The sequence below is a fragment of the Zonotrichia albicollis genome, chromosome 16 (genome assembly GCF_047830755.1).
Source record: "Zonotrichia albicollis isolate bZonAlb1 chromosome 16, bZonAlb1.hap1, whole genome shotgun sequence".
In the NCBI taxonomy this organism is placed as follows: domain Eukaryota; kingdom Metazoa; phylum Chordata; class Aves; order Passeriformes; family Passerellidae; genus Zonotrichia; species Zonotrichia albicollis.
The window spans coordinates 118694-132710 of record NC_133834.1 but is presented as its reverse complement, the minus strand read 5'-3'; the positions used below and the strand labels follow the sequence as shown (position 1 = coordinate 132710).

The 14017-nt window shown below is 35.6% G+C and overlaps 1 protein-coding gene across 5 annotated transcripts in view; it reads left to right on the top strand.

Moving 5' to 3' along the window:
• PDPK1 (3-phosphoinositide dependent protein kinase 1) overlaps nucleotides 1-14017 on the top strand; it is a 31570-nt gene that overhangs the window by 2605 nt on the left and 14948 nt on the right. For all 5 annotated transcript variants that reach the window (XM_026797701.2, XM_014272356.2, XM_014272358.3 and 2 more), the window contains 4 exons: nucleotides 7560-7832; nucleotides 11493-11535; nucleotides 11726-11863; nucleotides 13141-13285. In XM_026797701.2, the coding sequence (XP_026653502.1) occupies nucleotides 7617-7832; nucleotides 11493-11535; nucleotides 11726-11863; nucleotides 13141-13285 (542 nt within the window). In that variant the 5' untranslated portion in view covers nucleotides 7560-7616. The remainder of the gene's footprint in view (nucleotides 1-7559; nucleotides 7833-11492; nucleotides 11536-11725; nucleotides 11864-13140; nucleotides 13286-14017) is intronic.

The following is a 14017-nucleotide window of genomic DNA, read 5'->3' as shown; positions in this document are numbered from 1 at the left end:
CTAGTCTTTATCAGTCATGTATGTGCTTTTAACTGGGATGGGTTTTTAGTAAATGTTCTGGACATCAAATTGCTTACCAAAGCAGGCTGCAAGAATAGAAAATAGTAGAAGAGAAGGATGTTAAAAAGGTGCTTAAAGGTGGAAAAATCAGAAGTTTTAAGAGGTACAGTTTTATATGCATTCATATTTCTAACATTAGAAGTTCTTAGAGCTAGTAGAAAGGATATGATCCACAGGATAATCTGAGTATAATAGGGATGTTCTACCATATGGGTAGGCTTTTTCCTTTTTTAAACAAATTTTTCTTTAGATTATTGATCTATTACAGTGCCAGAAGTAAAGTTTAATTTAGCTCTTGAAACTCTACAGGTAGATTACTGTAGCTGGATGTTGTAAGATACCCTGCAGGCTCAGCCTCCAGTTAGGAGGCAGCATTATCAGAAAATCATGGAAAGGGATGCTGACTATTGAGGTACTTGCAGGAATTTTTGTGCAGAAGGCATGAAACCAGGGGCACAATCACTTTGTTAGACTGAAAAATGTAGTCAGCTGGCAAAGTAATAAAAATAAATTGGGTCTGAGTATTTGAAATATTTTAGTAATACCTGTTTTTTAACAGTAAACTTGTATGTTTATATATGTATTTGTCAGAAAAACTATACACATTGGTATAGAACTAGCACGTTTATGGCATTCAGAAAATATGCGAGTGACCTTAATTTAGAAAACACTGTATTTGAAAGATAAAATCATTTTTCAAATTCCTCATATTGGACCTTTCCAAAGAATATGTATGATGCCAAGGAATTATTTCTGGTATTTCAGACGGAAAAACTTTCTTTGCAAGTGGCCAGGTTAGATTATGTATATGTAATAAAGAAGGAAAAAAGAGCAATAAGCAGATTTTCCTCCCTTCCCGCTTCCCTTTCTGACATCTTATTTGCAGGTAAGCTTTTAGAAACTTACTGTAGTCTAAAGCACCTGAAAGGACTGGAAACAAAGTACGCAAAGCTAGCTATTTGGTCTAGAACCTTATTTTTCACACCATATGAATTCTACTTAAAATTGCTGTAGGAAATAAGTGATTTGCTGTGTGGCTAAATATTGAACTTGAGATTTGATTTCTGCTTTAAAAGACAAGCTGTAAATACTTCACTTGCAAATATTTTATTATTCTTTATGGTGAAAAATTGCAAGGATTAACTGGCTTAGAGCATTCTTCTGAAAAAATACTAAATTCAATGTTTTGTTCTTTAGTAATCCTGCAGGAATTTACATTTCTTGACTGTGCCATGAATCCTTCGTACATGCACTCCATCTATATACTGCTGCCTTGGTGTGTCTGCTTCTCTGTTCTTCATGCCAAGCTGTTCTCTTTGCCTCCTGTAGCTGCTAGCAAGGAGCCTGGCATAGGAAACCCTTTTGTGTTTGCTAGGCTGAGCCCCCATCTATGCCATGCAGCACCTGATTATCAGTGTGCCTTGTGAGGTAGCTGGTGGTGTATTCTGGGATCCAGACTATCGCAATCACAGACAGCTTTTGTTTTCCTGTGAGCTAGCCTAGATCTGTTTATGTTAAATTAATTCTCAGTGGTTTGTTTACATTATAGCTGTTTGGGCCCTAGGCTGACTTTAGGTTCTTGGAGATTTGAGTGGTTTCCTGTTTCTGATTTGTTTTGAAGTACTAGGTAGTGGAAGGAGGGCTTAAATAGTCTGTCTCTGAAGATGATTGGAACTTAATGCTTTGCTTAGCAGTAGAGGAGGTCAGAGGGTAGCTGGCTGATATGCAAGTTCTTATAAATCTTTTCATTAGCTTTAATCCCTACCTGATTTTTGAATTACAATCTTGGAAGTCAGTGGCAAGAAATACCACTGTATGTAAAGTGGTCAAATTTAGAGAAGGGCATTCGCATAAACTAAAATTTTGGATCAGCATTGCTTGGTATGTGAAAAATTAATTTCTCTAGAAGCAAAAATGATCTTGTGGATAAAATACCTTTATTCCCTAAAGGCCAAAACAATCTAAGAATGTAGAGGTGTTCTCTGTGCTTCCAAAGCATTGAGCCTCTTGGCTATATTTTTGCTAATATAATATGAAGCTGATATCCTCATTAATCACTTATGGATGAACTGTGTTATGGATTTACTGCACAAAGCAAGAAATGACCATAGACGAACAGTACTTCTGTTTACCACTACTACAGAGGTACAAGCCATTTTAGGTAAAATAGTATGTTTGAATAGGGGAAAGCTTGAAGCTTTCCTTCCATTAATTTGTAGAGTCTTTAATCTAGAAATGTATTACCAGGACATGTTTTTTTAAAGCTCTTTTATTGTCCTTCAAATTATGGTTATTTCTATCAAGATATTTTGTTAAGATATTTTTGTGGGAAACAGTTTTATGCAGTACTTCAATGAGTGCTTACCTTTCAGCATTAGAGAGATTTCAAATGACACTGGGGCCTGAGGGTGAGCATAGTTGTTTGGGTGGGTTAGAGCCTAGACTTCTTTAATCAGTTGGTATCGCAGTCTGTCTGGACAAGAACAACAAAAACTCACTCCTTTTATGGAGCCAAATGCTTTTGAAGTTTGCATGGTTAATTCATAAAAATGGTCTTTAAACAACATTTTTTTCATGTGGCAACTTCTGAGATCAAAAAACTTTACTGTAGATAGATATGACTTCCGATTCTCTTGCAAAATGAATTTGTGTCAAAATAGTTTTTATAATTGAACTATGAGATTTTAATATGTTCGTTTAAATGTAGTAGTTGGTAACCATTTATGAACCTTGATCAAAGTATAGCTTTTGACAAATTGTTTGGCTTCAGACTGTTTTGCTGACTCCCAGTTTCTTCAAGTTATGTGGTGTTAAAGGGGCAGTTTGTTGGCTTATGTGCTAAATTTTAAGTTCTCTACAACAATCTTTGCCATTTGATGATGAGGTTTGAAAGAGTGCTGATGCAGCTCTATGTAACATAAATGCAAACCACTGTTACATGAGATCACAAGATGAATGTTTGATGTTAATGCTTTTTAAATATCTACAAATAACTAATACATGGAGTGGAGTTTGTTTGCTGCAGTTTGACTTACTATTGTCTTCAAAGAACTCTAAAGAAAAGTGTGTCCTGTCTTTTTTGGGTTTTTTTGGGAGACGTGTTTGCTCTTAGAAGTCATGCTGAACTTCTGTCAAGCTGAAATTGTGAGCAGAGTACATGTCTTTAAATTACTGTGATGTTTTAATATGTCTGTATGTATTTTGGTGTCAAAGTTAACCTTTTAAGTGGGTGAACAGTTAAGGAGCTGTGTGATGCATTCAAAGTACTTCTGAGACTTGGCTTACTGTGAGTTTTGTCTCATTCATTACATGCTTGATTTTATGTTACAGTAAATAGACTGATAGCATCTAGTGACCTTTTCTAATGACCGTTTTTTTCTCTTCAGGCTAGTATTTTGATTACTTAAAGGCAATAATAATGTTGGCAGATAGATATGCTGTTGAATTCTTGAGATTATCTGACAAACTTCTAAGCATATTCAAAGTGTATATAAAGAGGGACTGGCATGCAATGGAGTTCCATTAGTCAATACATTGTTTCTCTCTATACAGATACATGTACAATTGGTTAATAGAAAGAGGATGCTGTTGGTCACTTAGCAGAAAGTCTGACGATCCATTTTTAGACAGACATCCAGAGCATAAATAGACATGAGCATATAAGGTCTGAGAACTGATGTTTGCTGCAATTTATGAAAGCACACTATCCATTATTGCTCTGGGTTTTCTTCATTGAGGGTGCTTCACTCTGGTGCAGCAACAGACTTTATGAAAGGAAAACTGGTGTTAAATATTGATAGGGATCACACAATAATCATTACACTTCTGCAAATAGCTCCCATGTGGGATTGGTATTTATTGGTGCAAACTGTACTGTGCTCTCTGCACTGAAATGTGAGGCCTTTAGTTGGATTTTGTTACTCTGAATCAGTGGATTTATATCTTCAGTTTCTTGTACCTGAACTACACTGCTTTTGCCTGCAGTCTCATTTTAGGTACTATGAGGCATAGTTTGAAGGCATATATATTCAGGCCCATCTAAGTATCTGACCTGATCAGTTGCTTTTTCTTTTGGAATATGCTGGAGCTCTCAGTGTGACTGTGTTACACAGTAACCTTTGAACTGGAGACTGTCACAACTAGGTACTGGGGAACCTAGAGAAGGTTAACATTTTAATTGTGGGATATGAGTGGGGAGGAGGCCGGTGGAAAAGCTGTGTGTAATTCAGATATGAGATGTGTGTCACATGCAGTTGGTGCATCTTTGTCAACCCTCTGAAACACCACTGTGCCTTGAAAAGAATATATTAAATATAACTGCTTAGCTTTTAGTTTTTTCGCTTTAAAACTCTAGGTTGTCAATGTTTAAATTGTAAGCAATACAAAGTAAATTTCACTGTCAGAACTTCTGGCTTATATGACAAGGTCAAGACTGTTTACAAAACAGCTCAGACCAAACTTGTCTAACTTAAACTGCCTTTAGCAGAATCATGGGTTGTGCCAATCTTCTAGCTTATAGTCTCATTAGCATTATTTATAATCAAAACAAATGTACCAGTTGAGGATTAAAGGTCATGTTGCTTTGTGTAAAAAAATACTTTCTGTTACCAAGGTTTGCTTCCAAAAAATTAGCTTTATAAGTAGTTAGATTAAGAGGTTTTATGATCATGTCTGTCCTATGTCTTAATGCAGCTTGAGATTCTGTAATAGACAGCAGTCAGACTCAGTGTTATCAGACAGCTGAGAGGTCAGCATCCTGTTCATACTGATTTTCTTTGTAATAGATCTTGCTAGTAGAATTTCAGCAATAGCAAAGATGTTCTCAGTCATCTTCAGTGTTCAACAGTGTTCAACATCCTGTCACTTAGTACAGAAGTAGAGGATATTGGAAGTTTTAGTCAGTTTGGAAGTTTTATTAGAAGCTCAGTCTCTAATAAAAATATTTTTTGCTGCTGTCAGTGTTGATAGAATGGTCTCAGGAAAATAGTGTTGCAGTTTTTGTGGTGGGATAAAGCTAGTGGGTATGCAGTTGTGGTTGTAGTTGCTTTAGAGAAGTGTGATATGTGTTTGATGCATATAAATACATCAATAGTTCTAGTGATAGTGCAGTTGTCAAAATGCTGAATTGCAGAGGGAAGAGGTATAAATCCTTTTGGGTGGTGGGGAAGAAAGGAAAAACATGATCCTATCTAGTGGGTTTTTTGCATTGATTCCAGTTTACTAAAGTTTACTCCTACTATTTGCAGGCAAGTGAGGAAAAGAACGGTATTAGTACTTACTTCATGTATAAATAGAAGGAATCCTGTTTCTAGTTATTTAGTGAAAACTACTTGATATAGATTTTGAAATGACTGTTGATCTATAGTGCCACATATATTCAGCAGATTTGTTATTTTCTTCCCTGGAAGATTTTCAAAATCAAGTATGTTGCACTAAGAATGGAACTACTTCTATATGAAAGTCAATGAAAAGGAGAACCCTTAACGGTTTGGGAAAGTGGGGTTAAAAACTAGTTTTTAAAGAGATAACCACTTATCTAGTAATTCTGTCAGCATGGTCTATGGTGATACATGACATGCAATAGGTCAGTCTGTTGTTACCATGTGAGGATCTGTGCTTTCACTGACTGCCAGCTGAGAAATGTTGATAATTGCTAGAAGGAGAGCATCTTCAAGCTTCTGAGAATTGCAGATGCAGTTAGAACATTTTAAATTTCAGTTACTGACTTTGTATCTCACTAAAAAATGTCAGCATCTGGTAGAAGAAAGCTCTTAAGTCTGATTTTTACAAAAGAGTAAGGTACAGGGTTACATCAGATAAACTGGCCTGTATTCTGTCTTAGACATATATGAAAACCTATATATAGAGGCATATATGGTTTCTGCAGACATATTTTTTGGAGCCTTTCAAAATAAAACTTAGAAGGTAAATAACACAGGACAAAATACTAAAGAATACGTGGAGTGTGAAAGGGCGAGTGTAGGAATCACCTTTTTCAATAAACATTGAGGTGCAGACCTAGTTACATAGTTCTGTCATTTCTTAGGTAACTGATCCTTTTAAATCTATTGCATGTTCCTCTGTCCTCCTTGTTCCTAATCTTGACTTTCCTTTGAGAAAATCAGGGGACTAATTGATGTTATATCCTGGCCAAAAATAACCTACTTTTCCTACAAAGTCCATTACTCCTGTCTCTTCCCTCAGGATTTTTCTATACTTGATATTCATTGTGTCTTAGTTTTAACTACTGTGTAATGAAACACACTGCATCCAGCACCTTTTTCCCCCTTTCTCACTGTGCTCTGATGCTTTTGTAGTGGATTTTTTTCTTGCTTGTTTGCTTTTTCAAAGTGATCTTGCTAGCTGCAGAATCTAATCAGACACCCGACCTTTTGTGAGAAGTAATTTTTAATTTTGTAACATGGTGTATGTTACAGACTCTCTAACATGGTTGTACAATACATCTGTTTTGAGATTCCATGATTTTCATTAAGTCATAGTTTCATTCTGCTGGGTGTATGTTAGAATACTGAGATTTATAAAATGGTGTTAACTTTCTTAAATATTTCCTCTTGTATGTTTACAAACATTTTTTTTTGTTTTGTTAGTGGTAGTTTAGCAGAGCTCTCCTATTTGTTTGTGTTTTCTGCCCAGTTTCAAGTAGAACATCAGAAGCAGTCCCTGACAGACTAATTGTGGTGTATTACCAAAAGGGGCAGAAAGCAGCTTCACAAGGTTCCTTGATCTTACTAAGGGAAAATTGATAAAAGGGTACCAAATGACAATTTGCTTTGTATATTACATTAACCAGTGTTAGGAGTGTATCATCTTGTATTCTGGGCTATATCTATTCTTTTTGTTTTGCAATTGGATTGTCTTTATGTGGCCGTATGTAGAATTTAAGAAGTGCAATCTCCCTTGTTTTAAAAGGTCATGAACCAGAACATTCTTCAAAAAAAGTTTTAGGTGTTGCTGATTATTAAAACCTCCACCTGATCTGCCTTTTTATGTTATGTCCTTCCCCAATGTACACTAAAGTGAAATTCTAAGTAAAAAATTAAAAATACGTCCTTTGTCTCCATTAAACTTTTCATGTGTTTTAGAGTTCATTGTCACTTGGATCTCTGAACTAATGTTACTGGTACATACTGGTGTTTATTGTATGACTAGAAACTTAAGGTCATGTTATTCATAGGAGAAGATGCCATGAAATTTGATAACTTGGTGTTAGGAGCATTTTTTTGAGTTTAAAAAAAGCATTCTTGAATTAAAGTGTTCAGATGTTTGACCTATGGCTATATGACAGCATGACCCAAAAAGAGTTATTTATCAAATTGTTGCCATTTTCCAACATAAATACTTTTATTCCCTCCTAAAGAGTTTTTTAATGATAACCCTTTCAAAGAAGAATTTTTATGAACCTTGTATGGAAATTAAGTACAGTTGTGCATGGTAATTATGTAAGGTATGGGAATAATAGTTTAATTTTCCCTTTTCAGTATGATGCTGTTCCAATCCAGTCAAGCGTGGTGTTATGCTCCTGTTCATCTCCTTCAATGGTGAGGAACCAAGCAGATTCCAGCACTCCACCTGTCATTTCCGCTTGTGGCAGCAGCAGACAGGCATCTAACATGGAGGGCACAGAACCCGAATCAAGATCTAATTCAAACTCCTTGCAGCAACATACAGGACAGCAGCCTCCACAGCCTCGAAAGAAACGACCTGATGACTTCAAATTTGGGAAAATTCTTGGTGAAGGATCTTTTTCAACGGTAACTTTACTTTTTATAAGAAGTGACAGATATCTTAGATAAACTTGAAAATTTGTATATTTGTTGTGTAAGATTGATGAGATTGAAATGTGGAGAGAACAGCCTGAAGACTTAGTGGATTAACTTGACTGTTAAAATTAAGTGTCGTCTTAAATATGGGTGGTGATTTTTTTTTTTTTTAAGCTCCACTTAAATTGATCAAAAGCCTTGTTGTATCCTAATGACTTGATGCTTGGATGTTTAATCAACATTGCTTTCTAATGTAATTGTGATAGCCATAATAGGTTATGTAAAAATTTTGATATAAAGGATTGGAACTGATCTAGGAGCTTGTGGTAAAAAACTATGTGATGTCCGGTCAGTGGCAGGAGGTACTGCCAGATGCTTTCAAAAGAAAGAACACTGATACTTCTCTACTATTCTTGCTCAGTCCCTAGTCCTTGAGGATTTAGTGAGTCACAGTCAGTATGTTTGTGTTCAGTAGCCTTGAATGGTTTGTATCTCACATCCACAGCATTGCACAAAAATGAATTACATAAGTATTGCCTTCGTGAATCCATGAAGCATTTAATACTTTCATTTGATGGTTTGGTAGTTTACCAGTTGTAAGACAATAATATTTCTGTATCTTTTTCATATGATACTTGTTGTGTACGATTTTTGGTTGTAGGTCTCTAAATGTTGGGGTTTTCTGGTTCTTCCAGTACAGCCTACTGCAGTGTTTAGGATGCAGGCCTTTAGTACTTGTCAAAAGTAATTTGCGCTCATACATGTAGTTTGCATAATTTACAGGTTTCCCTAAAGCATCCAAGAGAGTTGTTGTGGTTTGGGTGTACCAGGACACTTCACTTCAGTAGTACACTTCATTTCTGCTTTTGGTCTCTGAAAGTTAATGCTATGTTCCATGTAGATAAAGAAATTCTTAGGGCTTAGCCCAGACTCTGAATAAACTTTGTCCAGCACTCTGCTGCCTGTCTCCCTGGATGGCAGCACAACCCTCTGATGTATCAACTTCAGAGCATTTGATCTGTGGGGCGTGTATCTTTATGTTGTCATCAAAACATCTTATTAAAAAGCAAATGGTTTTTTTCATATTAAACACAGTTGTAGACTCAGAGATCTGACTGTACTCCCCAAGATCCTCACCAATATTTTAACTAAAAAGTGTTTATCTCAAAAAATAGGTGCCCTCATATTACCATATATCCAATGACAGCTTCAGATTAAAAAAATATTTTCTTCAAGGTCATAATGAATGTATTCCATTTTCTTGGACTTCTGTTAAGCTGCCACAAGCTCTTACTTAATGCCAGGACTGCATTTTAAATTCAACAGAGATATATATGATGTGGCTTCAGGGTTTTTCGTCAGAGCACTCTCCAACTTTGTGGGATTGTATTCTGCAGCTGCAACTTCTTGGACCCATGCCTGATATAAACAAACACACAAATACAGGGCCTTCTACTTGTTGTTCTGCTCTTTTAAATTAATGAGAATCTACTTGGTTTGTAGACAGCTTCAGGCTTCTTTCAGAATAATATCTGTTATTGGTGGAAAAATTGTAATTCTCATGATTGAGGAGGCATGTTGTGTAGCTCACCTCCTTCAATATGTGGGTACATGTATATTCCACCTTGGTTTTGTCTCCACCTATAAATGAGGCATTTCTTAAAAACAGGAGCTCTAAGGAAGTATGATTGTCTGACCAAAACCAGTTCTTAAATGCAGATTTAATCTCTAGCAGCCTGAAGTATTTGTTTAAGTTTAGAGTGGGGCATGGTCATGATGTATGCCAGGTATGTTGGCAGTTACTTTTGCTTTGTAGCCTCTAAGGGTTCTCTGCTCTATGTCCCCTTCCTCTCACCTTCCTTTGATTTGGGATGTTTAACTACATTTCTTGCCTTGCTGTTGTCTGAATTTGCAACTTACATGTTTACATGTTCTGTGAATGCTTTTGTTTTTCTGTTCGTTTTATGGCTTTTTTTTAAGCTATCCAGTTAATGTCTAATTTCTTTCAATAGAATTTACATTCCTTATTGATACTACTTCTTCCCATAGGGTGGATAAGATTCAGGCCCCTGATAAGAGACATTGTATTAATATGTACCTCTGAGCTGTTTTCTGTTTCTTTATTTTTGTGCATATCTACTGTGGTTTTCTGGATTATTAGTTAAGGGGAAATTAAGATATATGGTATACTCAGATCTGATTGGTGAGGAAGGAGCCTGAGGGTACCAAAGTACTCCTGCTATCAGGTAAGTGCTCATGTACTTAGAACACAGCTGTTTTATGTCAGTGTATGTAGGTAATACCTGTGAAATACAGTGGTAAAAAGTTGGATACAGTGCAGGACTGGAAGAATTATCTTCAGCTTAATTTGCCAAGATATATTTTCATCTGTGTCAGCTGATACCTTCTGCCATCTGAGTCTGGTCTCTGTGTATGTGGAGTTTTATTTGATAACTGCGTTTTAAACTGACCTGCTTTCAGAAGCTTTTGTGGTAGATATGGTTGATGAAACCTAGTTACAAAAATCAGAAAAGTTAATAACATCCTCATTCAGCTGCACATCTTGTCTAGTGTTAGGTGTATACACAGAAGGATCTCAAAAGTTCCTTATGCGGAGAGGCAGATGTTAACAGACTGGTTGTTTGTAACATTTCTAATAGAAATTTTCATTGATGAAATACTGTAAATGTCAATGTGGTTTTAGGAGATGAAATTTTAAAGAAAGTTAAAGCTGCCTGTTACTACTGAACAATTTTCTAGTACTAAAGAGTGCAACTGCATGCACCTCTTTCATCTGAAGAAATGCCTTATTTAGATTTCCTAAATACCTAACATTTAGCATCAAGTGTGTGTAGTAATATTTTGGAGTACTCTGTTGTAACTGATTTTGTAAGGGATTAGAAGCAAGTCCAGTGCAGTGATTAAAAAAAATAGTGTGAAGTTGAGATTTTAGCAAGATGTTGAAATGGATATAAACTCAAAATGCGAAAAACAAAGAACTGTACTCATCTATTGTTACAAGGTTGTTGGTTGCATTCGTGCAAGAAGACTTTTCAGATTGTCTCTAAAATTGCCTTTTATAGAGATCTGTCTTGAAAATGAGCCTGGTGTTCCTCCAAAAGCATTTCTCTATAAAAATGTAAACCTGTTTGCCTGAAATTTCATCCTTTGCTTCTACTAACTGGAAATCTTCTGTTCGTTTTATTTCTTTTTCTTAACAAACTGTAAATAATTGAAAGTTCTGTCTCACTTCTTACTTTTGCTCATTGGATAAAATTTATCTTTCAATCTTTGCCATCTGTATTCAGGAAGGTGCTATGACAATTATTTTTGTAAGTATTTCCTCAGTGTACTTGTTGCTTTTTGTTTCCCCCTTTAAGAAAATATGGCAGTTTACTTTGACTTATATTACAATCCTCAGAATTCTTCTGTGAAAAAAATATGCGGTATTTACACTCTTGCATGTGTAAGTCTTTTGGCAAAACAAACATTGGTCAGCTGAACTGAATTTCTGCAGAAGTCTTGCTGAAGCCAGCATAATATTGAATACATGCTTAAATATTTTGCTGTGTTCCAAATATCTACTGGAAGAGCAATGTTAGTGCCTGTGTTTAGTGGCCAGTAACAATGTTTTCTTTCCTCTGACAACAGGTTGTCTTGGCTCGAGAATTGGCAAGTTCTAGAGAATATGCCAGTAAGTATTGACTCCTTTAACATCAACTTTTTGAAAATAAAGTGTCAGTGTAGTCCAGTTATGAAATACCTGTTGAAGGAACAGAATTAGTGGTTTCATGTTAATTAAATGTAACCAAAAAACTCCAAAACAAGATGGGCTTAATTTACTTGTACCTCTTGCATTTTCACTTTCTCTTTTTTTCATTAAGTTAAAATTCTAGAAAAACGTCATATCATAAAAGAAAACAAGGTACCGTATGTGACACGAGAGAGAGATGTAATGTCCCGTCTGGATCACCCTTTTTTTGTGAAACTGTACTTCACCTTTCAGGATGATGAAAAACTATGTATCCTTTGCTTATTAAAACTTGCTGTAACACTTTCTTAAGACTAATAACAATGCCCAGTTTTGATTCCTTAAAAAGTGGTCTAATGGAAATGATGGAGGTAACTTTAGGTATTTAAAGTATCCTGATGTATGTGATGCAATTTTTGTAGTCACACTTTTAACAGAAATTAAGCACATGGAATGAGTGGGTCCTCTCAGAGAGAAAAGTAAGTGTCCTGTGAGACAGGGGGAAGCAATTAAACAAATTGTCCATGTGGTAAATGTTGAAAGGTGACTTGTAACAATCCAAGTTTAAAAATAATTTAAAAATTCTAAATTGAGTTGGAGGGGGGAGGTGGGATGTATGGGAAGTGTTTCAGAAGTGTTTTATTCCTGATGTATATATGTGTGTACGTATATCCATCTATTTATCTTTAGTAAAACACAGTAATTCCCGCATTTAAAATAGGGGTAGCCAGCTATATTTCGTACTAGTTTCAGTTCTACAATTAGAGCTATTATTAAAACTTCTTTGTAAAGATGAAGATGCTTATAGAATGTGAATCCTCTGGGCTCTTGTTTTCCCAGCTCTCTCTAGCAGTAATTTACGAAGTGCAGTTTAATCCTGGAAGCTCATTGCTTGGCAGTTGGCTTTGGTTTTTTTTTTTGTTTTTGTGGTTTTTTTTTTTGTGTTTTTTTTTGTTTGTTTGTTTGATTTTTTTTTTTTTTAAGAAGATGTTAATTATGTGAACTTCCTCTTAAACCTCCTGCTTGGAATTGGCTGTGCCAAGCATAAAGGTATAGATCAGTCTATTTCTGGGGTCAGTAAGTAGTTTTCTGGTTTTCCCAAAGGCTGCTAATAGTGCTGGCAGGCCCTATATATCATACAGTATGAGCTCACAGGGCTTCTTTAGTATTATTTGTATTTATGTAAACACTTGCTCTGGTACTTTCCAGGTGATGGGACAATTTTTAACTTCTATCAGTTATTACTGTAAATAACTCTGAGGACAATTATGTATGTAATTTGAATGAATTATCCAGATAATTCTCTGGAAAAACTACGAAGTTAACCCTTTATGTAGTTTTTGCTTTGCTAAGAAATTTGGACCCATGTCCTTGGTTGATGATATATTTAAGATATTGCTTGGGCCTGCTACTTGTAAAGTTTCAAATTAACCACCTTCTTCCCTGTTGTTCATGAATTTTTAGTAGTATTCTTCTCTTTGGAATAAGATTGTGGGGATTTTTGTTTTGGAGTGGCTTAGAGATAAACCTTAACTAAGTTACATTCAGATTTTGGACTTAGCTATGCCAAAAATGGAGAGCTGCTGAAGTATATACGCAAAATTGGCTCATTTGATGAGACCTGTACAAGGTTTTATACTGCTGAAATTGTATCAGCCCTGGAGTATTTGCATGGCAAAGGAATCATTCACAGGTAATACAGAGTTGAGACAGACATGCAGTTGATCATGTAAGAGGTGGGTTTTTTCCTAAAAATGTTCTTTGTGAAACTAAAAGCAAAGTTGGATTTTTGTGGAAAGCTAAAGAGCACAAATTGCGTTTGATCAGCCCTAGCACAGTTAACATCAGTAGTTAAACATAGCAAACTTGAGGAGGAGAGCCAACCGCTGTTATACCAACTGTTGGAGCAGGAAAAAGTAAGAAAACCTTCTGGCCTTGAATTAGCATTACCAAAAGCTTGTCTTTTAAGCTTCTTTGGTTGGCCTGAAAACCAGAAACTGACTTTTTGTTTAACCACTTTTCTTCCTGTGCTGTTATGTTGCAAAAGTAACTAGAATTCTTATAATATATATAAGAAGAAAATTAATAATCATTAATAATCACTATATAATCAAGAAAATTAATCTATATCAGTTTTCACTGAGTAAACAATTTCCACAAAGCTGCACAATAATTAGGTAAGTGGTGAAATTAGCGAAGTTTTGAGCAGTACTTACGAAGTTGTTCTTGGTGTAATATATTGTTTGGATGGTAATGATTTGTCATTCATGTTTATTAACTAAAGCTTTAAGTGCTAGACATCTGACCTGCAGAACTTCTTTTTGGGTAAGAAATTTATTGTGTTTAGGTTACCAAGGAGTTGTCATGGGACACTAGATGCTAGTTGGCAAAAAAGCTGACTGGTTATAATTCTGCTAGCATTATT